This window comes from Rhinolophus hipposideros, assembly GCF_964194185.1.
Source record: "Rhinolophus hipposideros genome assembly, chromosome: 19".
Taxonomy (NCBI): Eukaryota; Metazoa; Chordata; class Mammalia; order Chiroptera; family Rhinolophidae; genus Rhinolophus; species Rhinolophus hipposideros.
This window is the reverse complement of record NC_138065.1, coordinates 13,456,455-13,483,691: the sequence shown is the minus strand read 5'-3', so window position 1 is coordinate 13,483,691 and position 27,237 is coordinate 13,456,455. Positions and strand designations below refer to the sequence as shown.

General features: G+C 53.4%; 1 protein-coding gene across 1 annotated transcript; it reads left to right on the top strand.

The window, feature by feature from the left end:
* Positions 1-12,224: 12,224 nt before the first annotated feature.
* On the top strand, positions 12,225-12,740 carry UBL4B (ubiquitin like 4B; the record flags this gene model as incomplete). The annotated part of the gene is given in 3 exon segments (XM_081025265.1): positions 12,225-12,326; positions 12,330-12,359; positions 12,363-12,740. Coding segments are annotated over 3 exon segments (510 nt in total).
* Positions 12,741-27,237: the final 14,497 nt, after the last annotated feature.

The following is a 27,237-nucleotide window of genomic DNA, read 5'->3' as shown; positions in this document are numbered from 1 at the left end:
CTCAGGACACAAACCCAGACATGCACTGTGGCTGCATTCTCCTCTCACAGGCAAGACTCACAGGCCCCCCGAGAACTCTGTTACTGTCTGAACCAGTGGCTGAGTTTCCTGATGGAGGGACCACCCTTTGTAGAGCATGGAGGAGAGGGAGCGTCCAGCGACGGTGCAGTTTGCAGGCCAAATGCCTGGGTTGAATCTTCCTCTGCCACACACTAGTTGTGTGACTGTGGGCAAGCTCTTTAATCTCTTTGCACCTCAGTTTCATCATCTGTGAAATGGGGGCAGTAGAATTACCTACCTCATAAGGTTGTTGTGAACACGTGTGTATCTGGCACTGTACTATATACTGTACTAAATATCTTATCTATTTGGTACATAGTATATTATATTCTGACCCTATACTGTGGACTGCTACTACTGGAAGTCTTGATTCTTCTTATTATTATTGAAGGTAAGTGGAGGTAATCTTACATCCGTCATCTATTAGCTGTGTGGTTCTAAGCAAATCATGCCTGTTCTCTGAGCCTCAGTTTTACACCTGTAAAATGGGAGGAAACTCAGCCTCAGAAAATGGCAGTGAGGTTTAAATGTAATAATAAACATGAAAGTGCCTAATACTGTGTGGCATGTGTTTATTGAATCTTAAATACTATGTGATTTCACTGTTAAATCAGATTTTAAGTGACAATCTTGTCCAAGAAAGGATGGAAGATGGTTAGATCAAATAAAAAGACTGAACAGGAAAGAGGAGGAAGAAAAGCTAAAAACAAAATGGAATGGTTAGGAGAATAAGAACAGGAATGAGACTAGTAAAGAATATGAAAAGGAGGGGCTGGCCCGGTGGCTCAGGTGGTCAGAGCTCCATACTTCTAACTCCGAAGGCTGCCGGTTCGATTCCCACATGGGCCAGTGGGCTCTCAACCACAAGGTTGCCAGTTCAACTCCTGGAGTCCCGCAAGGGATGGTGGGCTCCGCCCCCTGCAACTAAAATTGAACAGGGCACCTTGAGCTGAGCTGCCTCCCAGATGGCTCAGTTGGTTGGAGCTCGTACTGTCAGCCACAAGGTTGCTGGTGGGATTCCTTGAGTCCCACAAGGGATGGTGGGCTGCGCCCCCTGCAACTAGCAATGGCAACTGGACCTGGAGCTGAGCTGCGCCCTCCACAACTAAGATTAAAAGGACAAAAACTTGACTTGGGAAAAAGTCCTGAAGTGCACATTGTTCCCCAATAAAGTCCTGTTCCCCTTCCCCAATAAAATCTTAAAAAAAAAAAAAAGAATATGAAAAGGAAAGAATGAGGAGGGAGAGGAAAACCCACTAGAAACAAACAAACAAGAAAAACAAAGAAAGAGCTGGAGAGAAGAGTCAAAAAGGGAGCGGCTGTCGAGAAGGGTGAGAAAGGCCCAGAGAGAGAGAACAGCTAGCAGACCGCTGGGAGAGGTCTTGGTGTCTGCCTTGGGAGCCTTTAGGGCTAGGATTTCTTGCTGGCTGAGGTCTCTGGGCAGAAGGCAGGAGCAGGCAGAGATTCCGGTGGGTCCTTTCCCTCCACTGGGCTTCTGGCAGTTCCTAGGCTGGGAAGCTGCCCGCTCCCCACTTAGAGCCAGAGAGGACCCCAGAGCAGCTAGGATCACAGGGCTTTCTGTGAGGCTGCTGGCCTGGGGAAGTTCTAGTTCTGCATTGGAAAGATGCTTAATAATTCTTTCCTGCAAGTACTCAGAAGTCTCTAGTTTCACAGTCTTTCGGACTAAAGGAGATCGTAAAGATCCGTTGTTTCAATCCTAGCCTGGACAGCTCCCCTGCCTGGCCACCCCCAGAATGGGGGGACTGTCTCCTAGGACAGACCCTCACTACCCTTCAGAGATGTTTGCTGGGCCCCTTTTCAGACCGATCTGCAGTTATAATGGTTACAAATCAGTCAACTGACAAGTAACTTAGTGAGACCTTATTTTGTGCCCTCTCTGAAGGACAGCGGGCCGATTGAGGGAATGCAACAGACCATCTGGCCTGTAGAGGTTGGGCGGGTGGCCTGCCTAGCCTTCAGAGGCAGCCTCACTTCCCAGGCTCAGGGGTATTTCCTCCTTCTTCCCTGCCCAGTGGTCACTGAGCCCGGCTTGGGACAATTCCCCACACCACAGCTAGAAATCAAGCCGCATCAGTAGGTCAGAGGCAGGGGACTGGAAGTGGCCCATAAAAGTCTCAGGCTCCTGTAAATGCAGAGTGGGCCTTTGAAAGCCCAAAGCACTTTTATGTGCTAGTTAAAGGGCCTTCCTGTTGTGTCGCCAGGATTTACAGGAGGTGGGTGGGGAGATGGGGTGAGGTGAGGCCAAGTACAGCCTCCACCTACTCACACTTCCCCAGAGGAGCTGGTGGGGGGGGGGGTTTCCAGAGGAGAAGGGAGGAAGGGAGCTCTTAGCAACTTCTTGGCTGTCACACTCCACTTACCAAGCCAGGATTGTGAGGCTCTTCCTTGGTCCTTTGAGATCCTGAACCCACTCCCTGGGGCAGTGGTGACCAAGGCAGTGACATATTTCAGGCCAGCAGTGCCCATAGCCAGGGGGAAGGAGTTCTCTGGAGACAGAGGCAGAGCTCTCAGGAGGCAGAGGTCAGGCTACCTGTGTAGTTTTTAAGGGTATAAGACTAGGACTATCATAAAGGCGTCATTTGGAGAGATTATTTGGCAGCCCATGTTGCCCACACCCTGTGTCTGATGCCAGCACCAAGGCATCATGGGAGGAGAGCTGGGCATCAGCCCCCATTCTCAACTCCACGTGTTAGGGAGGCCCCCCCATGAACCTGTCTCCCTGGGGCACCTGTAGGAATGTGATGTCCATAAATATAAACGTTAAAAAAGAAAAGCCCCACAAAATTAGTGTGTTATGAGTGAGTTTACTTTCCTCTCCGGGAAAGCTGAGAAGGACCCTCCCTGACCCATGTGGAGGAGAAAGAGTCCCCTCCCTATGCTTCCACGACTGTCCTGGTCTTATACCCCCCACAGAGCCTGTCAGCTTCATTCAAGGGCCCCATGGGTTCTCTCTTCCTAGACGGAGCTCGGTGCCTGTTGACTAGAACTGAAGGAAAGCGCCCAGGTCGCTGGCCACCCCAGGAGCCAGGCATTATGCCAGGTGGTCCACACACACCCTCCTGACTTGCCTTTGTCTTCCTAGCCATCCCTCCCGGGGCTGCTCACTCTGTCCTCTCCTGCGTGTGCTCCATCCTCAGTCCGTCCCTTCTGGGGCGCAGCAGACAGAGCACACGCAGGTTCCCAGGCCTGGGGTCCTGCGGCCAGTTCCCAGGCAGGGGCGTTTCTGCATTGACCTCGCCATGACCCCCATCCCCGGCCTGCTGACCTCAGGTGCCCACCACGGCCTCAGGCCTCTGGCATTCTTTCCTGATGCTGCAACTCCCCTCTGCTCCTCTGTGACCCTATTGAGTTTCCCCAGGTCTGGCCAACCAAACACTGCCATATGAGGGAGAGTTACATTTCCTGTATATATGTGTCAAAATATCAGAGCGGATGTGAAATAGATCAGACATGTATAAAAATAAACTTTTATGGAGTGACTGACTACTCCCCTCCAATGGGAACCAGTGATTCACTCTTCATCTGGGGCCTAGAAACTTGTCTGGGGCCTGGGGGACGACTCCCCAAACCCAGCTCTCCACGGGGTCGTCCTGTCTTACTTCCTTGGGCGTGGTGCCAGCTTCTCTTCTGGAAGGCATTCTCCCCAGGGGTTCATGGGCATGGAAACCCCTCCAAACTAGGGCTAAAATGAGCAAATTACCTCTCTGGGTCCCAGTTTCTTCATGAGGGTGGCAGAATTTGCTCTTTCAGCTTTCTTTCCCCTCTGACAATCTATGACTCTACAACCCAGGGTCCCCAGGCTAGGCTAAGGCGGGATCATCCCCCCACCTCCTTTGTCGGGCAAAACATTATAATTACACCTCAGTTGGCCTTTCCCTGTTGCGTTAGTGTGAGTCCTGGTGGACAAAAGTGCAGAGGTCTTTCTGTCCAGGCACCCCTGCCTGAGTTTACCACAAAGGCTTGTCAAGGTCATTTGCTGGTCAAGGTCATTTTGCCCATCCCCCTGCTTCTGGCTAATTGGTTCTCTTAAACAGGGCTTGTTCTCGTTATTACTAACATTTACAGGAAGCAGCCTCCCAGCCTCATATCAGAAATTTCTCCCTAATATTATCCGAAATCCTTCTGCACGCAGGTCTTCTTTCACCCGTCTCCCTAGCCTTGTCCTTGCAAGGGGCTGGGGAAGGGTCAGGTATATGTGGGAGCCTGAGAGGGTACACTGTGGTTTGGGACAGCTCAGGGGATTCCAGCACCAACCACTCTATGCCCCCTGAAACAGCTTGGAGAGAAGGGCCTATCTGCCAACCCACAGGAGTCCCACCAGACCCCATTTTGGGGCCGTTGGTTCCTGTCTAGCAAAGAACCCAGCTTGGTCTCATCTGAGGACTGGCCTGAGCAGCCTTAGGCCAACAGCCAGGCGGAAAGGATGGCACACGCTGCCTGCCCTATGACGCACCAGCTTTGGCATCTCTCCAGGAGCCACAAGGAGCCCCTTTGGTCCTGTGGAATGAGTGTCAGGATCTTTAGGGTGGCAGAGGCTTCTCCATCCACACCTGGCTGTGCACTTGTAAGACCAGCAAGAGCAGGAGCTACAGGGGTACCTCCTCTGTCCTCACTTTTCATGCATCATGTTTGATCTTTGCTGCATGGTGGAGGGTTCCTGCGGCTCTGATTGATGACTCAGATCTTCAAAGGAACAGTCACCCCTGGAGCGAGGGGAGCCTTCATCACAGCTGTTCCCAGGGAGGTAGCCGCCAATGCCAGGTCCCTCCAGGAACCCCCTAGCCCTCAGCGGGATCGCTGCAGCTGCCACCATTCGGCCTGACCTAGCAGCTTCTCCACGTAATCTGGCCTAGATGTGAATAAAACGTTTGTTTTCCTTATTGTTGCAACAGAGACGAGTATAGATTTTTCAGGAAGCGCTTTATAAGGAAACCAAGGGGAAAATAGTGCTCGGGAACTAGAGGACGCAGGGTGGTCACAGAGCACCAGTCGTAATGAACCAGAATCTTCCCCAGAACGCTCCTCCTGGCCTGGGACGTCTGTCTCCCCTCAGCTCTCCCGTTCCCGGGCCCCAAGTGAGGAAGGCAGTTTCCTGGTCGGCCCAAAGATCCCTCCCCAGCCTCTGGCTCTGTCTGAGTGGGTGCTGCCACGACTCCTGGAGCACTTTCTTCAGCTGGCCTGGAACAAGGTTCTTCGTAGTTAGTCCCGCCGTCCAACCCCAAGGGACACTCATGAGATGGCCAATGCTGGTTCTGCCTCAGTTTCTCCCCAGAGCTTCACACGCCTCTCCCTTTTTCTAGGACTGAAGAAAAGTGCTTCTCCCCCCTTGCCGCCCTGCCTGCCACGTCCAAGTCCACCCTGAGCACGACCTCTTATTCTTGCGTAATTTGCAGAGCAGATTACTGCCCCACAGTCTAGTGCAAACGCCTGGCACATACTTAGTGTGTAACGGATATTTGTGGATCGCAAGCACGGATGTGTGTGGTTCCCAGTACGCGCAGGTGGTCCTTCTCTGAGGAGTCATCTTGCCGAGTCCCAGTCCCCGAGGGTTTATAATACCATTACCCTGAAGTGCAGAGTACATTTAGTATGTTTAAGTGAACGTCACTGTACCATGGCTACAGGCTGAAGCAGACTGTTTTTCATCAGCTGGAATCACACAGTGCAAAATGCAAATGGGCCCGGGGGCTGCCCCATGGAGATCATGGCTGAAGCACCCCTCACTGAGATGAGATGAGACACCAGCCACATCGTGGGCAGCGTCTCCTCCAGCGCCCACCAGAGAAGGACTGAGGAGAAGGGAACTCACCCCTGGCAGTGTAGCCCTGGGTGGAGTCCTGGCATTTCCACAGCGCTGGTAGAGCTCAGAGACATTGCAGGAAAGAAAGCTCCTTCACTGGTCCCTGCGTAGGTTGGCAGAGTGTGTGGGTGCATGTGTGCGTGTCTGTCTGTGTGTGTGCGTGTGAGTACAGAAGAGGGAGCGAGCCATAGCTCTGGGCTGCTCTTCCCGGACTCCTGTGTGCATCTCAGGGATTTAGGGTGTGATGTGCTTACCTGAGAAGCTTTGTCCCCAGTAGAGAACACTTCTCTGAAGGTGACTGGCCCCGGCCTGTTTTGTCCTGCCCTGTCTCACCCCCTGCCCATCCCGTCCTCCACCACACTCCTGCTGCACCAAATCCCACGCTCTTCCAGGTGGACTTGAGCATGCTGACCCGCACCTTCTTCACTGGGGCAGCTCCTCTATCAGACTCAATCAACCTCCCTCCTTGGTGAAGTTTCTCTGACCTGGCCCCGCCTCCTGTTGGATCAGGAGTTCCTTCCCCTCCCGGGTCAGGTTTATGCATAGGTGAAAATGATGGCTTTACCTATCTGTGTCGCCCCCACAGGGACGCGTCTTACTATCTTGTCTTCCGACCTCAGCACCTGGCACAGCACCCAGCTCAGGGGAGGGCACTGATGTCTGTGCCCAGAGTATGGCTGCCTGGAGCATGACCCATGAGGGCAGGCAGGGGGTACTGGCAGTCTGCAGCGGAGGGGCTCGGCTCTGAGCGAGCCTCTGGACCCCTCCAGTTCTGTGTGGCCAGGCCCCTAGAGGGAGGGAGCGTCCTGACCCTTGGTGGTGTCAGCAGCTGGAGCCGGCCTGGGAGGTCACCAGTGACATCTAGTGGTCATAGCACGCTGCAGCCCCAAGAGGTTTTCCAGAAGGTGGGAGTCTAAGTCTCCCATAGACCCTGGGCCAGGCTTCTGAGCTACCCCCAGTGAGGGTCCGACTTCTCCGGGCAGAGCAGGACTTAGGTTGTTGGGTGCAGGGCCCAAGGTCTGGAGAGATGCTGGGCCACCCACACTCAGCGAGCTCAGGCTGGGATGACTCCTCCGGTGGCCCTGTGCCATCTGCTGCCCTTCTGCTCCAGGCTCAGGCCCATCCACCTCAGCCTCGGCTCCCTCAGACCTGCGTGTGTGTGTGTGTGTGGGGGGGGGGGCTTTGGGGTCCCACCTGGAACAGACACAGAGCCACTTTGGTACAGCTGTTGAGACAGCCAGGGCCAGCCAGTGGATGAGGGGTGGGTAATGGGCCTTATTTTTCCACATAGCACCTACTGTGTGCCAGGCACTCTGGAGGGCAGCCAGGGTAGAGGCCGCCCAAGGAGCTGCCTGTCCTGTCCTGGACTAGGCCAGAGGGCACCAGCAGCCCAGAGAGACCCCTCCTTAGAGGGGCAGATACAGGAGGCAGCATAGTCTGAATGGGGGTCTCAGGCAGCATGGTGGGCCTGAGGGCAGCCCATGCTGGCTAGTCAGTGGTCTCTCCTCGAGGGTCTTACAGAGTGCCCACATGTCATGGACACTCAGGAAATGCTGGTGGATGGTGGGGTTGGCATGGGGTGGAGGCGGCAGGGGTGCCAGAACCACACGTTCAGGCTCTCAATCCCCCTGTCAATGAACAGCTTCCTGGACTCCACTTTCTCCGCCAAAGTTCTCCCGGGAAGCATGTCCAGACTATCAGAGAGGGGAAGCAGGGCACTGTTCTCAGCAGGGAGGCCTACAGAGATATTGCGCCTTTTATTTTTCAGTAATGGTTCCTTCCTGCTCCTTCTTTCCCCCATCTTTCCTTTCCTGGCCCAGTGTCTGTTTATAACTTCTTCCTCCGCCTGGTGTGCTGCTCCTCTGCCCTGTGCCTTCTCTCCTCCCCCCTTCCCTTTTCTCCCTCTGTCCTCCTCCCCTTTCTAAGTGTCTCCTGTGCTCAGCCTTCCTGTTCTCCATTCCCCGCCCCTCTTGCTGTTTCTGTCACTCTGTGTTCTGCTCTCTGTCTCCATCAGTTTCTCTGCCAGTGTCCCTGGATTTCTCCCCAAACCAACCCTGGAAGGCCAGCCTGGTGTTATTAAAGTGCCATAACTTGAACACTTGCCCAAGGTGTGAGTTGGGCAGAGAGCTAATGGGTCTTTCTGAGGAGCCTTTCGTGCTCTCCAGGAGTAGCACAGACCCCCGCAGCCTGGAACCCCGCTGTCAGCAAGCATTTCTCAGCCCCTTGGCTGTCAGGTCTGCAGATGTCTACTTTGCCTGCTTACCTGTGTAAGTGGAGCTCACCCCGGCCGAGGAGAATCCCACTTTGGGCATGTTTCTGGGTGCCATGGGTCTCCCCTGACTCTTGGGATGACAGAGCTCACATTTACAAGTTTGTATAAATACACAGTGAGTGTCTTTATGGGTCAGACACTCTCCTAGGTCCTGTGGGCATGGTCTGCTTTTTTTGGCCCTCACAGCAGCCCTGCAATGAAGGTTCAGCAGTGACCACACTCCCGTGAGACAGAGGAGGCGAATGAGACTCAAGGAACAAGCTTGCTCGAGGCAGGCCCCAGGATGGCAGCTGCACACCTGGCGTTGGTCCTACGGAGGTCACAGCCTCAGTGTACCCATCCAGTCGGGCCCCAGCAGCACTGCCCAGAGCTGCAGGCAGCTGCGTATTCACAGACCTGTCCCAAAGCATCCTCCCATCGCACGCCCTTTTCCCCCCTCCACCCAGACACTGTGCTTGTTTCCATGACACGATTGCATTTGCAGTTGTTTTAGAGAGGGGTCTGAGCCCACTACCATCCAGCATTCTCTCTGCACACATTCATTCCTTCCCCTCAAGTCACAGAGCTCACCCATTCCTGCTAATCATCCCTCTGATTATGGCAATCATTGTCTGATTGCACAGGCTGATTATACAATTACATTTTCTCATGCTAATTCTATAATGAAGGCAAGCAATAATAACATGGGGAAAATTATGACGTTTCCAAGCTCCAAATATGATCTGAGTGCCCAGCAAGGTGCCCGTACTGTTCCCCTGGGGGAGGGCAATGTGAGCTCCAGGCACAGGGGCAGAGGTCAAGTGTCAAGTGGTGACCATCTCTCTCAGCTTCCTGGGACACGCTAATTCCAAAGCATCTGTCCTCGTGGTCCATTAGGACACTGAGACTCTCTAAGCCAGGAAACCTGATTTGGAAAGTGTGACCCAGCAGCTCTGGCCCTCAAAGCCCCTATCACAGGGGAAGCTGCCTACAAGCAGCCACTGGCCTCGGAGAGCCAAACCTGAGCTGTGGCTCTCATGTGCTTCTAGAAGCCCAGGCCCAGCATGTCTTCCCAATGGCTGCCAGTGTCCTGCTCAGACCAGTCCGAGGAGGAGAGACTGGAGGCAGGTGGCTGGTTCCCATCTTCCTCCATGCTCAGAACGCCTGCCCCTGGCCCCAGAAGTCCCATAGCCTGGGAGAAATGGCAGATTCTGCTCTACATTTCACCTCCCTTTCCTCTCCTGCCGAAGACGACTCAAACCTCCCCCTCCAGGAAGCCTTCCTGGGCATCTCCTATGGTATAGTCCCTAATCCTGTTCATCCCGTGGTTTGTCCTCGACAGGGTCCTCTCTGCCAGAGGCTGGGAGCTCCCAGATGGCAGCGCGAAAACCTCGTCCACCCTCTGCTCCCTCTGCACGGACGCCCTGCCGTCATGGAGTCTGCAGGGCCCCTACACACTGTGTGCACATCCGCAAATTCTATCTTATTTCAAAGGCACCAAGGGAGTTGGTTATTTAAAGAATACTACAGAAGATCCTTTGGTAAAGACTGGAATCATTTTGATTCATTTTTTATGTAGTTTCGGATTTTCATCTCTCTAAGGGAGAAGGGGGGCGGTGAGGGAGAGGCTGCAGGCAGGTTTATATGTCTTTCCACAGCCTGCACCCACCTGCATGGCTCAGCACGTCTAGATTTTATCTTCTTAATTCAACAGACATGTCTTTGAGGCCTTCTATGTAATGTACCAGGTTCTATACGTGGGAGGTGGGGATACAAAGATGGATGAGACCCACTTTCTGCCTCTGAGAGTCAGTGAGGGAGACACAGCTGTGTGCTGGGTGCACCCACACGGGGATGTTCAAGGGGAGTTATGTTTGCACAGGTTACGGAGGTGGGATTACCTCCACCTAGGACTGGGGAAAGCAGGGAAGTCTTCATGGAGGAGGTGATCTTTCACAAGCATTTGGAAGGATGAGTGAAAGAGTTCAAATGAGACAAGCAAGTAGAGGAAATGGGAGATGGGTGTGGCTGGAGTGGAGGGTGCAAGGAAGGCTGGGGAAGGAAGCAGGACCAGGCCATGATGCCCTTGGAGGCCAGGCTGAGGAGCTGGTGATGATTCCAAAAGCAGAGGGTTCAAGTGGACGATGTTACTCCAAGGAGTGGCTTGACCTCCATTTGGTTTAGGAAGCCCCCTTTGGCTGTGGCAGGAGTGGACATGGGGAAGTGGGATCAGAAGGAGAAGGCGAACCCTGAGTTCTGAGCCATAGGTAGGGAGTCTGTGCATTTTGGAGAATGGGAATAACAAGAGGGCTCGTTTGGTAGTGGAGAGGAGAGGAGAAGAGAGGAGCAGGAAGGTGGGGAAGGCGCAGCTGGATTGGGCGGCACATTGGTAGGTGAGAAAAGGGACAAGATGTCAGGGGATTCCTGAAATGTGAGCTTCGTTTCTCTCTGGACTAGATTTGGATCACCTGCCCAGAGTGAAGGCGTGGGGCTGGGAGAGGGGACGGCCAGCTAAGTTTGTGGTGTCCGTGGGTGTTTTCTCCCACTATTCAAGGCTGCCAGGGCCAGAAGACAGGGGTGGAGGTTGGAGCGATCCTTGGTGAGGGCTCAGGGCCAAGTGCCATGGACTGGCAACGTCTGGAAAATCCAGGGATGTTGGCAACAGTATCATTCAAGTGTAGTCCGGGCTGGAGGGAAAGGAAGGAAGGAGTGGAGGGAGAGGAGAGGAGAGGCACAGCAGCGGAGCACAGCCAGCTGGGGAGAGGGGAGACGATCCCTGACAAAATCACCCCACCAGCTGTGGGACATCAGCCAGGTCTTCTCCATGATCACTCAGTTTCAAGTGAGATAATACCTTCCTCAAAGCTTACATGTGCCAACACTGATGAAGGGAGATCATCAACAAGTTGAACCAACACCTGCCTGTGGATAGAAGTTGCCGACACAGTGGAGTCCCCATAAGTGCTCCTTTCCTCGTTCACCATGGACCCCTGGGCGCCTGCTTAGTGCCTGGCACACACAGGGCACGGCACAGAGGTTTCAGGAGGCAGGACATGGGAATGGGGAAGTAGCGCCTGCATGCTGGACGATGAAGCTGAGCCCTCTTGCAGAGACAAGGACAGTGTCTGCCTCTGAGGCTGCGAGAACTAAGTCAGGCAAGGTGGAGAAGCAGACGCTGTTGATGGCCCAGCCCTGTCCCCTCAGCACGCATGGTTCTTAAAGCCTCACGGCCTCTTACTGCTCGCTTCTGCAAACTTCTGCACAAGGGTTTCCTGTGGTCACAGGAGCCTGCTCTGTACATGGACGGACCACAGGCGCCAAGGAGTCTAAACAAAGGCAGGACCCAGTATCCACAGATCCGGGTTCCGTGCCTCCCTGCAGCTGCCCAGAATGCCCAGCAGGAATGAGGTCTCCCAGCTGCCCTCGAAGGCCACCAGCTCATTAGTACAGTTGGGCTTCCCTCCCTTTCTCGTCTCACTTCCTCATCCCCGACTGGTGCCTTCTGGCGTCACCTCCCAAATAAACACAACCAAACCCGTGCATTCGAATCTCTGTCTCAGGCATTGCTTCTAGGACACCCAATCCGAGAGAATGTGTAAGTGCGTGAAGAAGGAAGACACTCGATAAATGTGAGCCGGCTCACTAGATGGAAAGCTTCGCGAGGACAGAAAGTATCCGTTGTGATACCATCGCCACGGGGACGGGTCCTGGCAGGGCTGCTGAGTAAATCGACACGGACGTGGTTCTTGCTGCCCCCCTCTCCTCTTGGGCCTTCCCATGCTCCATCTCCCCGTCCTTTCTCCCGATCCTCTGTTTTCTTTCCTGACCCCTCTTTTCTCCTCTCCTACCTTCCTCCGTGCTCCCAAGGAGGAAGAATGCTCTGTGCCCCAAATGTCCCTCTGACTTCCCCCAAGATCAGAGCCCGCCTGCAACATTGTGACATCACTGTGCACAACCAATGGCTGCCCTCCTGGGCTAGGCCCTCGGGGCCACCACCTTCCACTGATAGGGAGAAGCCATCTTCTTCCGGCCCCTTAACCCTCAGCGTAGCCGCCAGAGCATGGGTCCCTCCTGAATCCGCTCTCCGCCCCCATGTTCCTCATGGTCAAGCTGCTCCTGGGCCAGGGATGCTGCCTGAATGTGTCTGGGCAGAAGAGCGTGGCCATGCTGAAGAGGCTGGCGTTGAAGCCACTGTAGGTGGCTGCGGGCCAGCAGCCCCTGCTTTTCTGAGGCCAGCTTCCGGCTGATGAAAAGTGTCTCTCAGACTACTGCATCGGACCGAACGCCTCTATCAATGTCATCATGCAGCCCGTGGAGAAGACGGCACCCGAGAAGGTCCTCCAGCCCCAGCCCCAGCCCCAGCCCCAGCCCCTGTGGCACCAGCTGGCCCGGGTCCTCGCCAAACACTTTGGGCCCCAGGACGCCAAGGCAGTGCTTCGGCTGCTGAGGCAGGAGCACGAGGAGCGCCTGCAGAGGATAAGCCTGGCACACCTGGAACAGCTGGCACAGGACCTCCTGATGGAGGAGCCAGTCGTGGAGCCCGCAGAGGAGCGGGAGCCTGAGGCTGTGGGCTCGGACCCCCCAGACGAGGAGAAAGCTGATCAGTAAACCGGCCACCCTACTTATTTACACGCCCAACTTTGCCCAGCCTTGTCTTTAATGTTCCCTGGTGACTCCCCAATAGCTGGTGTAGATGCGTCTTCACTCCTTTTTGCAACTTCAAAGCAGCTGGAGGGAGTTTGGACCCCTCTGTCATCTCTTGGGCCTGTGGTTTCCCCTCTGAAACACAATGATTCCACCCCCTCATCATCTCCTAGAAGGGGTTCTGATCCCCCCCGTGGGCAGCCCAAAAGGGTTGTCAAAGGCTGGCCCCCGCCCCGTAGGCTGGGCACCATCTCCTGGGTCAGGCAGTTTGCCCAGACATGCCTGGTAACCCCTGGGCTGTTAGCCAACCTCTGTGGTTCTAGACAGACCCTTTTTCTTCTTTGAAACAAAGATAACGTGAGTTCACTTTCCACAGCCTCAGGCCAGGGCGTCTACCTCCAGACTCCGAACAGCCAAGAGAAGGGGATATAGTTAGCTGTCCCCAGCCTTCTGGGTGAGGCTTTCCTTGCTGTTTGCCTGCTCGTGCCTCCACAGCTTAAGGGACAGAGACAGCAGAGGTAGGAATGGGAGGAGAGCATCTACTGCGCGCCAGGCCTGGAGGTCAAAGGGAGATGCACACAGACCAGGAAAGCAGGAAACTGAAGCTCAGGCAGAAAGGGCAGTTTACATAGTGACACAGTCCCCATGGCCAGTGCGAACAGAACCATGCCTCATCAATTCACAGATGTCACAGAGTCCCCATTACCTGCCCAGCATGCCCAGGCTCCCTGGGGCAAAAACGGTGCCAGTGAGGATCCTTGCCCTCCCGGAGTGTGCAGCCTAGATGGAGAGACAGGACATCAATACGACAAGTAAAGCAGCAACATAAAACTGGCGTATAGCCTATGTGACTAAATGCCCAGACACCAGCCACCAACTCACGGGGCCCTGAGCTTAGCATGGAGGGCCAGTCCCTGAAGACAAGATTGCCAGGCCCTTTCTCTGTTCCTGGTGTGTGTGCCTCGCCAAGGGCCGAGGAGCCTCTCACCCTGTGTACCAGGGGAACAGGGAGCTCGCTGAGAGCCTGGTCCCCTATAAGGTCCCTGAAGTGCTATTGTTGGGTGATGAAGACAGAGAGAGGGGGACAGAGAGAGAATGTCTTAAAAGGAACAAGCAGGGCCTATTTCCCTAAAAACATCCGTCCTTGGCCCGCGGGGCCCGGTGTCTGATTCCAGTCCTACCTCAGCCATTGTCTTGCTGCACGACCTTGATTCACCTGTCTGATGCTCATGTTTTTCACCTGTTAATTTGGGCTCATTATAATAGTGTCTCCTTACCCCTAGGCATTTGTGAGGGTTAGATGTGAACACTGTACAATTGAGTAATGTCTTCCAGGGGTGGGGTCAGTGGCAGAGTCAGGGAGAGACCCTGGAAACCATCTCTGGCTCTGTGAGCCTGCTTAGTAGCAGTGGTCCCACCACCCAGAGAAAGAGACACCCTCATTTAGCTAATGACCATCTCTTTTACCGCTGCCTCAGCCCCTGACCCCCAGCCAAGAGGAGAGGAAAGTCAGGGGGCATCAATGGAGTGGCTGCAGCCAGCACCTGCAGATTGGGAGTGGGGTGCCCCAGCCTGCCCCCGGGTTCCCAAACGGGTCCTAGTCCTGCTGCTCCTGCTCCCAGGCCTTTGGTCCTTCAAAGGAGCAGCCCCTGCTGGTTCTGTGAGCCGTTGGTGCTGGGGCTGTGCCATTTGCAAGGGGGATGAGCCTATTATCTTTACATTAGGGGAACTAATAGCCCATTTCCCAGGAAATCTGTGAGCGATAAAAATAAGTGGGCCGTTTTATTTCTTTTGCCAAGAGAAGCTGGCATGAAGGATAGGGGAGCTTTTATTTTCTCTCTAGTTAGTGGGAGTGTCAGGGCCGCTGAGAGCAGCCACCTCCACTGCTTTTGTCACCAGCACTGCAGGGGAAGAGGACTCCAGGCCCAAACTGGGAGGAAGGAAAGTTGTTCTGCCCTTCTGTGCCCATGCGTGCCTCCCACCACTGACTCCACCCTTCCAAGGACCCCCTGCTCCCATCCCTGTTCGGAAAGCTGGGCACAGGAGAGAGTACACTAGCACTTGGAACTTGACGAGAACTTGTTTGTCCCCTGTCCTAGGGATAGTTTTCCTCAATGGTGCATTTCCCACTGTGGGGTGACAGGCTTTGTCCCCTAATGGATGGACTTGCAGGTGGGAGTACTTTGGGAGGCTGGGGGCAGGGCTGTGCCTCAGGCTGTAAGGATGGGTTAGAATCCTATTCTGCGTGGAGAACCCCAGCTCTTGGGCTGCCTGCCCTGGAGACCCTTCCTTGTGCCTGGTTTCACCTTATTTCAAAGGTGAATTTAAACCTGTGCCAACGAACCAGCTGAAGACTCCCTTCTCCGCTGTCCCACTTGAGGTGGGAATGGGGAAAGCACTCTTTTTAAACTGCAGCTGGTGGCCTGTAGCTCTGCCACTTCCCCGCAGCACCTCTCTCCTACCAGGAAAGGACACACAGGTCCCGACAGATAATAACTTTGCTCAAGTAGGAGGGATCCCCGGACACTCACCACATCCAGATTTCCAGCTGTGTGTTCCCGTCCACAGAGAAATCTGGCTGCTCCTCTTAGCTCCGCCCTGTATCACCTGCAGGCCAATACCCTTGGTCCCCTGGTTCCTGGCAAAACAGTCTTTCTGAGGGAAACAGGCACCACTCCCTGGTTTGTGTGCTATTTTATCAATCCTTTATTTTCGATCAATAAACATCGCTAATGGTCCTACTATGTGCCACGTTTTGTGCTAGGGACTTAGGTTGGTGCAAGGAGCCTGTCTGCCTGAGAAGGCGTTTTAGAGGGAAGTGCGCCCCCTGCTGACCCTGACTACATGGTGCAGTGGAGGGGCCGAGGAAACCCCTAAGGGCCAGGCACAGTCTAAACTTGAGATGTACTGTGTTGGTAGGTAGGCACGTCGCTTTTGCCCAGAGTCCCAAATGATGGGGCCGGGAATAATCTGCCAGGATGAAAATTCTTGCATATATTCAAGAAGGAGGCAGCTTACAATGTTTCAGGGACTCGGGAGATCCTACATGCCCGAATCTGTTAGAGTCACACATCCTGCCCACATTCAGAGTGAGGGGATATCAAAAAGGCCCAGACACCAGGGGGTGTGAACACCCCCACAGCAAGTGTTGACTGTGTCATATATTTTGTATGTATTAATCAAATCATTGGTAGTAAGCCAACTAAAGTGCTAGGCTCAGCCCAGCAGTTGTGGGAGCACAAATGGGGAGTGGTCTCTCTAGCGGAGTCTCAGGAAACCTTCAAGGAGGAGGTGGCATTTGAACTGGTGAAGGATGAAAAAGGAGGGCAGTTGAAGGGCACCTGAGGGACATTTCCTGACACCCAGAGCTCCACAAGTCACACCTGGAGAACTGTCCCTGCTCAGCACACCCCGCTTTTGACCTTGCTGGGTGCCTCATGACATCCAGAGACACATGGACATGCAGACACACCCCAGGCGCACACCCACAAACAAATAGACACCTCATACATGTAGGGTGGGGCTACAGTGACAGAACCAGGTTTGCAGAGGGAGATGTAGGCTCCGCGCTGCTTGCAGTGTGTGGCCCCAGACCTTGGCTCTGAGGGTTCAGGCTGCAGGAACCCAGCTGACCCACCTGGCCCAGGTGGCTCGGCCAGAAGATCCCATGCAGCAAATTGGAGGACAGAAAGGAAGACCGCAGAGGCAAGCCCAGGAACTGTGAGCGCTGCAGGAAGAGGTGGCCTGGCCAACTTTGCTATGTTCAAGTGATGCCTCATGTCGTCAGGACAGGGGTGTTCATAGGACACATAGGGACATGGAGAGGGACACATGGTAGGCACATTTGTGTCCTGGGTGACGGTTGGCTTTGCAAGGGTTGCCGGAACATGCAGTCAGCCCACGTCTATCTAAGGACAGGGACTCTTTCTCTGTGTGAACTCTCCAAGGTGGCATGCTGGCCTTCCGGATCACCTGCCCCACCTGTGCTCTGTGCTGGGCTTGGGTGGCTGCCAGCCCATGGCAGGGAGCGGCCAGAGGGCAGGCTGCCCTGGGGTAGTGTCCTGCGCCAAGCCAGCTGTCGCTCACAGAGGTGGCTGAGGCCAGACCAGCGGCAGAGCCTGGGCCCAGTGCCCTCTGGAGCAGATGGTGCTTTCTGTTGGCTGCCTCGTCCCACTCTTCCCTTCTTGAGTCACCTTCCTCTTCTCCCATCCTTTCTGCTTTTCTTCCTGAACCTCTTCTCTACCCTTTCTCTCCCGTTCTCTCTGACCACATTGGGGCCGAGTTGGCTGCATTTTGTGGACATCTGGGTGCTTGCTTTTAGCTGTTTCTCTCACTATTCCTTATGTCTCCTTCCACCTACCCCTGCTCACCTTCTCTTCCTTCCCATTCCTTTCGTAAGTAGTCGCCCTTCCATTAACCACCACCAGCTCTTCTCCTCGTCCTCCTTGTGTCTTCTTTCTCTTGTATTTACCCAGGCTCACACAGTGGGCAGGTGTGGGCAGGGCCCCAGAACCCACCTGCCTACATGTGCAATACTGACCTATAAATGCATCTGCCCAGCCCAAGGCTCGGGTATAAAGGGAAATGGCTTCGTTGCACGCATGTACCCTTAAAACAGACACACTCCCAGAGAAAGGGCGCAGACTTCTGCCCACACAAGGTTGCCGCAATCAGCCTTGCTCACAGATGGACATCCTGCCAGGGAGGTGGGACTGTCCTCACAGGCACATCTGCAGTGTTGGCTGAAGACAAAGCGCCTCACAGCCACAGAGGCCAGCACGTTGGGTGCAGGGTCCCCGTACTTGCTCTCATGGCCCTGCACTTCCTCTCACCAGCTGGGCTGGCCCCAGGAACCCTCATTCTCCTGGCTCAGCTCCTGCAGTCCCTCCTGGCTCCTCCCCAGGGGGCTACTTGGCTCCACTGGGTTCCAGGGCTGTAAATCCCCCTCTGGAAAAGACTGTAACCTGAGGAGTCAGCAGGAAGCCCCAGCCCCCAGGATGGCTCCTGCCTACCTGCCCTCCGCTCCCTCCAACAGCATTTCCCATCACAGTGATTTAAGGGCTCCCTGGCAGCCTTTAGCGGCTCCCTCTGCCCTTGTGGAAGGGTGATAAATCTGAGGTAACTACTGTCTGCCCGCTGGCCATAAACCCATCACAGCACTGCAGTGGGGCCAGGTCTGCCTGCCGAGGCCCGGCCGAATTGGCCTTGTCAGCCAGCTGCCCTTGGAGAAGTCCCAGGGCACCCATGCCTGGGACATTATTTATGAGCCAGAGACCCCAGGATCAAAGCTGCTGTCCATCAGGGAAGGCCCTCGGAGCCGCCCACAGGTCGCTCATCTCATGCAGACAACCTCAGGACACCGATGCTGTTTAAACTTGAATGATGGCACATTGAGGAAAGAAAGCCTTGGTCCTCCCAGGCTCTACCCGCCCCCTCGTACTTTATTTCCCTGACCAACTCCAAGTGCAACCCCCCTTCTACACACACACACACACACACATACACACACATACATTAGAACACAGACTCTGGAGGGGTTTTGTCCCTATGTGTCCTGTGACAGTGTTGAGGCCACAGAGAGGGTTCTCTCGGATGGCTGTCCTTCCTGAGCCACTGCTGCCCCCTCCCTCCAGCGCAGCCTGGCTGTAGGGACAGCAGCGTCGGGCGCTCGGACTCCACGACTTTGTGTGAGCAGCCCCGTAACTGGCATCATGGGCAAAGGCATTTGAGGAGAATGCATTTTCGCTTTAAGTGAAGTGAGGAGTATTTTCTCTAGACTCTACATCTCTCTGTGCTGCCTCATTTCCTGGGGCCATCTTAGCCCAGCTCTTCCCTCCTCTGTGCTGTGAATATGGCAGCCCTTTCGGACAGGAAGGCAAGATGGTGAGAAAGAACAGTGTTCGAGGTGGAACCTGAAGACTTGGGATCGAGCCTGGAGACACTCCCTAACTGTGAGGTTGTGGGTTGGTCCCTTGGTCTCTCTGACTCAGTGGGCTCATCTGTTCAATGGGGAGAAGAATGCCCTCCTTGTGGGGCAGTTAAGCTCTTAACTACCACCCAATAAACACGAGTATGTAAAAGTGTTTTGTAAACTCAAAAGTGCTAGGTAGGATGAAGACTTATTCTTATTCCCCCACTTTGTCCACTGGTCTCTATTGCAGTCAACAGGATGCGCTCCCAAAGGGGTCTACTGCAGGGAGGGGTGGTTGACGAGGATCCCTTGGCTGCAGAGTTAGAGCAACACTCAGACTGCCACCGCCCGTGGCTTGGCTCCTGGGGCTCCAGGGATGAGAGCCCAGGGCCCCCCCACAGGTACTCCAATGCCTCCAGCGCCACCCTAAAGAGCCAGCTCTCACCTGGCTCAGTGCCACTGACAAGTCGCATGGGGGGGCATCTGCTTGGGAGAAGCCAGGGTGATGAACCCTTAGCTGACAGTCTTGGGAATGAAGACTTTCACTTTCCCACAAGCTAGAAGGCAGTTGGCCTGTGAGAAATTCTGTGGAACATCGACCCACTTTTTTCAACAGGAAACAAAAAGGGGGAGGGGACTCTGGATGGGGCATGGGGAGAGAGGGGTGGGGCTGCAAGTGATAGTTTCTCCTCAGAAGGGAGGCAGCAGCCGTTTTGTAGCATACACTCCCCCCTCGTCTCCCCATTACCCAATCAAACGCTAATCTAGGTGCTGTGGTAAAGGGATTTTGCACACGTGATTCAAGTTCCTAAGCAAATGACTCGAAGGTATGAAGATGACACTGGGTGGCCCCAACTCAATCAGTCGGAAGCTTGTGAAGAGAAGGCTTAGGCTCTCCTTGCAGGGACTCAGGCCTGTGACCAGCAGCTTCAGCTCCTGCCTGTGGTTTTCAGCTTGCCCATGATTTTCCCTTCCTACGTGCCTGCCCCACGGACCTCGGCCCTGCTTAGCCAGCACCCCCACACTCACGTAAGCCAACTCTTTGTACTAAACCCATGTAATCTACTGTCTGACAGAGCGGGCTCCTGCCGGAACACAGTGCAGGAGGAGGCATCGTGAGAACTAGTGGGGAGGTGCGTTTCATGGGAGCGGCCCCATGGGAGCCCCTGAAGTGGCACCAGAATCAGGGATGCGTTGGGAGGGTGAGCTCTGCCTCTGTCTGCACTTCCCAGTGTTTGTGGGTCTCCTGCCATTTTCTGGCTCAGCAGTAAACACAGGTCCCATCACATTTAAACAGTGGGCGAGACAGGCATGGTTACCCTCCTCTTAGAGACTCAGAGAACTCAAGTGACTGATCACGCAGCCCATAAAAGGCAGACCAAGTCCTGTCTGACCCAGCCCCCAGCTGCACTTCCTGTCTCCTAGCTGCTTTTGTAACTATTTAGTGGCTGTGTGTCAGGTGCCTCTCCCCTGTGCCAGGCACCAGTGCTGGGCTGGGCTGGGGACCTAATAGTGAGCAGTCAGAGCCTCCCCCCACCCTCATGGAGCTCTGAGTCCAGGGGCCCTCTCTGGAGCATACGCTGGTTAGAACTCCAGGCTCCTAACTCCGAAGGCTGCCGGTTCGATTCCCACATGGGCCAGTGGGCTCTCAACCAAAAGGTTGCCAGTTCAACTCCTCGAGTCCCTTCCCTCAAGGGACGTTGGGCTCTGCCCCCCCCTCCCCCGCAACTAAGGTTGAACACGGCATCTTCAGCTGAGCTGCCGCTGAGCTCCCAGATGGTTCAGTTGGTTGGAGCACATCCTCTCAACTACAAGTTTGCAAGTTTGCAAGGGATGGTGGGTTGTGTCCCCTGCGACTAGCAACGGCAACTGGACCTGGAGCTGAGCTGCACCCTCCACAACTAAGATTAAAAGGACAACTTGACTTGGAAAAAAGTCCTGGAAGTCCACACAGTTCCCCAATAAAGTCCTGTTCCCCCTCCCCAATAAAATCTTTAGGAGAAAAAAAAAAGAGCATCTGTAGGGGAAGACCAGAAGAGGGAATGAGATACAGTGATATGAAAGTATGTAGAAGTATGTAGAAGACTCTCCAACTCAGGGTTGAGATTAATCCAAGTTGCTCTATTTTCTAAAACAGCTTAAATTCTCCTTTGTCTCTATTGCCACAGAGTGGTGAAAATTTAACCTTTTTCACCTTGCAGGGATGGGGGGGGGAAAACCCTATCACTTTCCCTGGGACTGTTTTACTTCCTGGGAGCTTATGGAGATCCAAGAGGTGAGGGTGGGGGTTGGGGGGTGTGGGGTGGTAAGGGCAGGGATGGGGGCAGGGACATCTGCCTTTGACAATGCTGGTTATCTCAGAAAGCCCCATTCCCATGCTGGCCCTCAGCCTGGGGCTCCTCTGCTCCTTTCCCACCAGTCTGAGGGGGCTACTTGGATGTCTGAGAGTGGCAGGCAGTCTGGTCTCTGAGCACCATATGCTCCAGAGGTTTCCAGGGCCCTCCCTGAAAGGGACTGCCTGTGGAGTAGGCACCCGGCCACCCAACAGCTCTGGACTTCAGTTTCTCCTGTAGTAAAGGGGACACCAACAAGTACTTGGGGAGAGGAGAGAAGATGAGATGGTAATGATACAAGCCAAATGAAAGGCCTTCTCACTGCAGAAATTCTAAATCTTCTTTCTTTAGTGTTTTAACTCCGTTAGTTTCTTAATCGTAAATAATAGATTGTTTTTAACCTGAATCATAGAAATCTCCTACGCCTGCTTTAGATAATTACCCTAAAACGTGTGATTCATACTTGTTGATTGTAATCATTGCAGCCTAGTGTTCTCTCCTACCCACCCGTTCCGGGCCTAACTCCTGGACAATTAACAACACCCGAATGACGAATGACGTGTTGCATGGATTAATTAAAATCTCCTTTTCCTCATTCAGGGGCCTTGGGGATGCAGAGGATACCCCAGCAAGGTTGCCAGCAGCAACCAAAGAAGCCAACACTGTCTTCTAAGCAGATTTCGAGACTCCTTCATCTCACCTGAGATCAGATAGGGCGAAAGTTCCACGAATCCCCCCAATAGGCAGGGACAGCTCTGTGCCCCTGTCCAACAGGAAGCAGATACAGAAGAAAAGACCTCCTGTCCCTCAACTTCCCATCGAGATTTTATGGGGATCACATCTCTCAAGGGGAAAACAAGGCAGACAGAGATAGGCATCAGGTCTCTGCATTTCTGCATAATCCACAGAATGCTGCCCAAAAGACCTCCCCTCTCCACCCAAAAACGTCCCCTTTTCATTGTAATCATCTACCTCTAGAGATAATTACAAATGGGTGCAAAATACCCAACTAGATTAGACCAGTCATTTGCACTTGCGCAGTAAAGGTCACAAAGACCTTCATTTCACCTGGGCCTCATTATACCGTCATTATGCTATACATAAGCCCGGAAGTTCATTAATATCATTATAGCAGACTGGATTCTGGGAAGGAAAATGCAAAGTTTAAAAAGATGAGGTAATGGCCTCTTGTCAATCAAGTGGTCCCAAGCCAGGAAAGGAACAGCCCATTCTAGAGAAAAAAGGATAAAATCTCCAAGTCCCTGCCAGTCCAAGCCCTTTGAGCCTCTCTTGAGCCTTGCCTTTGCTCGGGGCTGCTCCAAAACTCCAAACCCTTTGGAGTGTCCTTTCTCTTCTAATGATGGCCCTCGAGCCATTCTCTGTTGCTCAGGTCCGGTCCTATTTCTTTGGAGTGTACTATCACTTCTAATAAACTACTCTTTACCACTGTATTTCGGTGCCTCATTCAATTTTTTGCTCGAGACGCCAAGACCCTGGACACCACGCCAAGAAGAGCCTGCTCCCCTAACAGTAAGGCAAGCTCCCCAGGAAGGCAAAGGCTGCAGAGCTCAGTGCCGGCTGGGACCTTGGCCCTCATACGGGGTCCTTGGTCCCAGCTCGCCGGGCCCTCTGGGTGTGGTTTGAGAGGTCTTGTCCCCACCACACTGGCTTGGCTGGAGACTCCCTGGGGAGGGGGAGGGGTGCTGGGCCACCCCCTACTGCTCCCTTGGTGCCTCTCTGTTCTTAGGGCGCGGGTTGCTCTTAGGAGTGTGTGAGTGGGGAGAAAGGGTGTTGCAGGTGCCCTTAATGGGGTGTTGGGGATCCCGAGACCGCTCAGCAGGCATTCTAGCGCCTTGCAGTGGCTAACCCTGCTGTCTGGAGACTAAAGAGCTGGAGTTTATTCTCTTCCTCACACTCCATGTTCCTAGCTGGGAGAGTGGCTCATTTGTCTCAGTGCTGCATGACTTTCCAGATTATATTTTCAGCCTCGGTTTGACGTCAGTCTCTCGCTGGGTCCCTAGGGACAGGTTTTGTACATTTCCAGGCCATCGGAGCCAGAGCCTCCTAATCCCTGAGCCTCTCCTTGTCCCTACTGCCACCTCTGGCAGCTCCCTGGGCAACAGTGGGCAGGGCTCCTTGGAGGCCGCTGGATGTAGAAGCAGGAAGGGGTGGCCAGCTGGTCCTGAGGTGGTGGGCTGTCCTATGTGGCACGTGGGGGGGGCTGGCAAGGGGGTGGGAGGAGTGAACTAGGCTAGCTGAGATGGGAGGCAGCATGCTGTCTCTAGGCTGCTCCTTTGCAGATACTCCATAGACTGGGCCCTGTCCCACCGTCTAAAAAGAAGGAAGATAAGGAAATGTGAGGACAGAGCCGGAGAGAAGATGGGGGAGGATGGAAGGTGTGAGGGAATAGTGGCGGAGGCAGAAGAATGAAACAATATCCCAACCACAAATTAACATTTGTGCATTGCTTTCCCATTTATTTACCTCCATTAATCCTCAAAATGACTCTGCTGTGGATATTGTTCACAGATGGAGAAAAACTGTTGCAGAGAGACTGTTCTTGGCTCACAGCACCTAAAATTCATCCCAGCTCTGCCCTCAGCTTTTGTTTTCAGAGTGGAAGGGGCAAGATCTGCTCTCAGAGCTGAGTGTATAGGAACACCTGAAACTTCATCAAACAGTGGCCCCAAAATACTGACCAGGATTTGTGTTTCGGGGTATCTCCATCTTGAGCCCATCTTTGAACTTAGACAAGGGGGTTGTCTGTGCCACTCACCCCAGATATAGTCAAGAGACTTCAGTTCCAGCTTCTGCCCTAACACCTACCATCTGTGTGACTCCAGCAGTCACTTAACCTCTAGAGCTGGGCCTCTGTTTCCTCTTTGTCTTGTACCTGATAAGTTGAGCATGGAGAGAGTGTATCTTCTTCTCTCCAACCCCCATCACTTGGGGCCCAGACACCCATGCTGCTCATTATCCCAAAGGCTCTCTGCTTAACACTGCCCTCCGCCTTCCCAAACCAGAACCCTTTGAGTCTGCCTTTACCCGTCTCTCGCCCTTATCCCACATCCAGCAACTACCATGCTGCAGATCATGCCTCCTAAATGCCTCCAGAGTCGCTGTACCCCTGCATGGTGTTTGGTAGAAGCTGAAGAAGTGTTGGTTCTTTTTCTTTCTTTTTTTTTTCTTTCCCCCTTTCTTCCACCTCCCCGCACCCCCACCCCTTCCGGTTCAAGCCGTTGTTTCTCAGTCTAGTTGTGTAGGACACAGCTCCCTGGCCATTGCTGGTGTTATGAGCCATGCGCCCTCCCCCACCCTCTGAGGCAGTGGGTAGCCCAGTCAGTCGGCCAGGGTTCTTTTTCTTATGAGCCTTTCTTCCTGCTTTGAAAAGTATCAAGTGATCTGAACATGTGAATTGAATACAATGTGACTCCTGAGCCTTCCTTCTGACTTCTTTACTAGTTACAGTATCCCAACACCCAGCCCAAGGGCTTCTAAACAACTTCTAACTGTCATCCAGTTCCCACTGCCTGGCCCCCAGGGGTATGTTGCAGAGCTTAGACATGTGATCTTGGGACTCCAATCCCAGTTCTGCCACTAACTAGCTGTGTGACCTCAACAAGTTATTTAACCTCTCTGTGCTGCAGTCTCCTCACCTGTAAAATGGGAAAGATACTAGATATCACTCCTTGTTATGTAGGAGAATTACATGAATTTATGTGCACAGAATGCTTAGCACAGTGCCTGGCAAAAAACAAGTGTTCAACAAATATTAACTTTTGTAACTGTTGCCTGGAATATAAAAATAACCTCCTAGACAGGCTTTTTGCTTCCTGTTTTGTCCCCTCCAATACATTCTCCACTCAGTGGCCAAAGAGCTTTGTCTATCATTCCCACACAGGATGCCCGTTCAAATTTAGCTACATGTCTGGTCTTTTTTATTTGCTAAATCTGGCAACTCCACTCCCATGCTTAAAATTTTCCCCTGGTTCTCCATTAGCTTTAAAAGAAAACCTAAGCTTTGTAACATGACATTCAACTTCTGTGATTCAGACTCCTGCTCTCTCTGTTTAATCTCTCCCCTCCCTATTTCTTATCACCTGCAGCCCCTCATCTTATGCTCCAGCCGCCTCCAACTGCCTTCTTAAAAACCCATAGGATGGATCTTAGCATTTTGGAGCTAGGAAGAATCATTGGCCACATTTTTACATGAGGAAATGGGAGCCCAGAGAGGTTAAAGACCTACCCAAAGCCACACAGCAGTAAGTGAAGCCCGTGTCTCCCAGGCCAGCGTTCCTGCTAGTACCTTAAACCTTGGTTCTGAAACACTGAATGCTGCACTCAGGCCATAAGACCCTCTTGGAGCAGCAAACATTTTAGGTTTAAAATTCCTGACCTCGGAGGACGAGCCTGTACTTGATTTAGGGTTTGGGGGATGCGGGAAGGCCGGTCTGCTAGAGCAGAGCAGTTTCCAGGGGCCAGCCTCCGCAAGCCGTGATGACTGAGAGGCTTTGGGGGGGGCAGAGGGATGGCCTGGAAGTGTTTGGGGTTCGCATAAGGAGCTTCTCAGGGTAAAAGGAAAGGGTTTCTGAGCCTCAGGCCTGGGGAAGCAACGCCCTGTTTCCAGCTCTGTTCTTGGGGTTTGACCTGGAATAGCAATTCCTTTCCTCAAATCGAGGCAGCTAAGAGTGAGGACATGTTAGGCTGGGGATTCTAAAATAAGCAGAATAATCCTGGCTGGCCCACAGCTTGTGATGACCTCAGGGACAAACGGAGTGAAAGCCATCGTGACAAGAGTGGGGGACACCTTCCCCGCTGGGCTCCCGGGCAGTTCTCACCACTGTACAGTCACCCCCACATCAAATTTCAAGTGGACCCAGGTCCCAGCTGGATCCCCGGGAGGCTTTTTGGCTCCATTACAACCACTCGATGAAAATATCTCTGTTCAGTGCTGGGAACTTGGTCCCACTAATTGACTTGTATCCTGTCCAAAGACTATGCACATAACCAGCCCAGAATGATGCATCATCTTTAGCAAAAAGATTTATTATGGAATCTGCAGCACCTTCCCATTTGTCTGGAGCAAAAAGAAGAATGAGTCTCCTCGCCAGGAGTCAGTCATCCTTTGTCTTCAAAGCAAATTCCTCCATGGTTGGAGGCTTCCTGGGCCCAGGATGAGGCCGGAGGCCAGCTTCCTGGCCATGGTCCCAGAGTCTCGCTGTCTCCCTCCCAAGAATCCCAGCCACAGGCTGCAGGGAGCGAGGGGGAAAGTGGAGCACTGGGTTTACCAGCTCTGAGTTCTAGAATGGACGCTGCCACTGGCTGGCTTGTGACCTTGGGCAAGTCACTTAATACCCTCAGGCTTTTGCTTCTCCGTCTGTAAAACAGAATTGGTGATTCCTGCTTGAACTATCTTATAGCAGACGTGGGTGAGGAATCGTTCATCACCTGCCGTGTGGAGAGGCCACATGAATCACGGTGGGATGGATCTGGCTCAGTTCCCAATGCTGTTGCCTGGTTATGTCACCCTGGGCAAGTTTCTTAACTTCTGTAAGCTTTCGTTTTGGACAATGAGGATACTAAGAAGTGTCTACTTCGTAGCGTTGTTGTCGGGAAGACAATGAAAACATGCACAAGAGCCCTTAGAATGGCGCTGGTGCAGGTACGCAGTCAAGTCCTAGCAAATGCTTTTCTTATAAAAAAAAAAAAGCATTTTCTGAGTGGTAATGTTGGTTGGCATAAGATCGGCCCATCCTCTCACTGGACCGCTCATAGCTGTAGGGGAGGAAACAGATTTGCAGAGGACAAGGATTTCCAGGCACCCAACTTGTCGGTGGCAACGGTGAGCTTTAAACCCATTTCCAGCTGACTCATGGATCTGTGTTTTTTCTGCCACACCACACTGGCTTATAATATTGTTGTGAGTTCACTCACTTATAATAGTGAGTGAAGATGGTCAAGTGAGAGTATAATTGACGGTGAGGACGCAGAAGCCATGGGACCAGCTGGACTTGTGTTTATCCCACCCATGCCACCTTTTAGCTGTGTGACCACAGACAAGTCACTCACCCTCTCTGTCTCATGTATGTTAGGTGCTTAGCGCAGTCCATGGTGTTGCACAATGATTGTTCTTGTCGTCATTGCCATTAACGGCAGGCTGTGCTGTGTGAAGGACAGCACCATGGCCAAGAATAAGAACTGGCAGAATCGCCCCAGG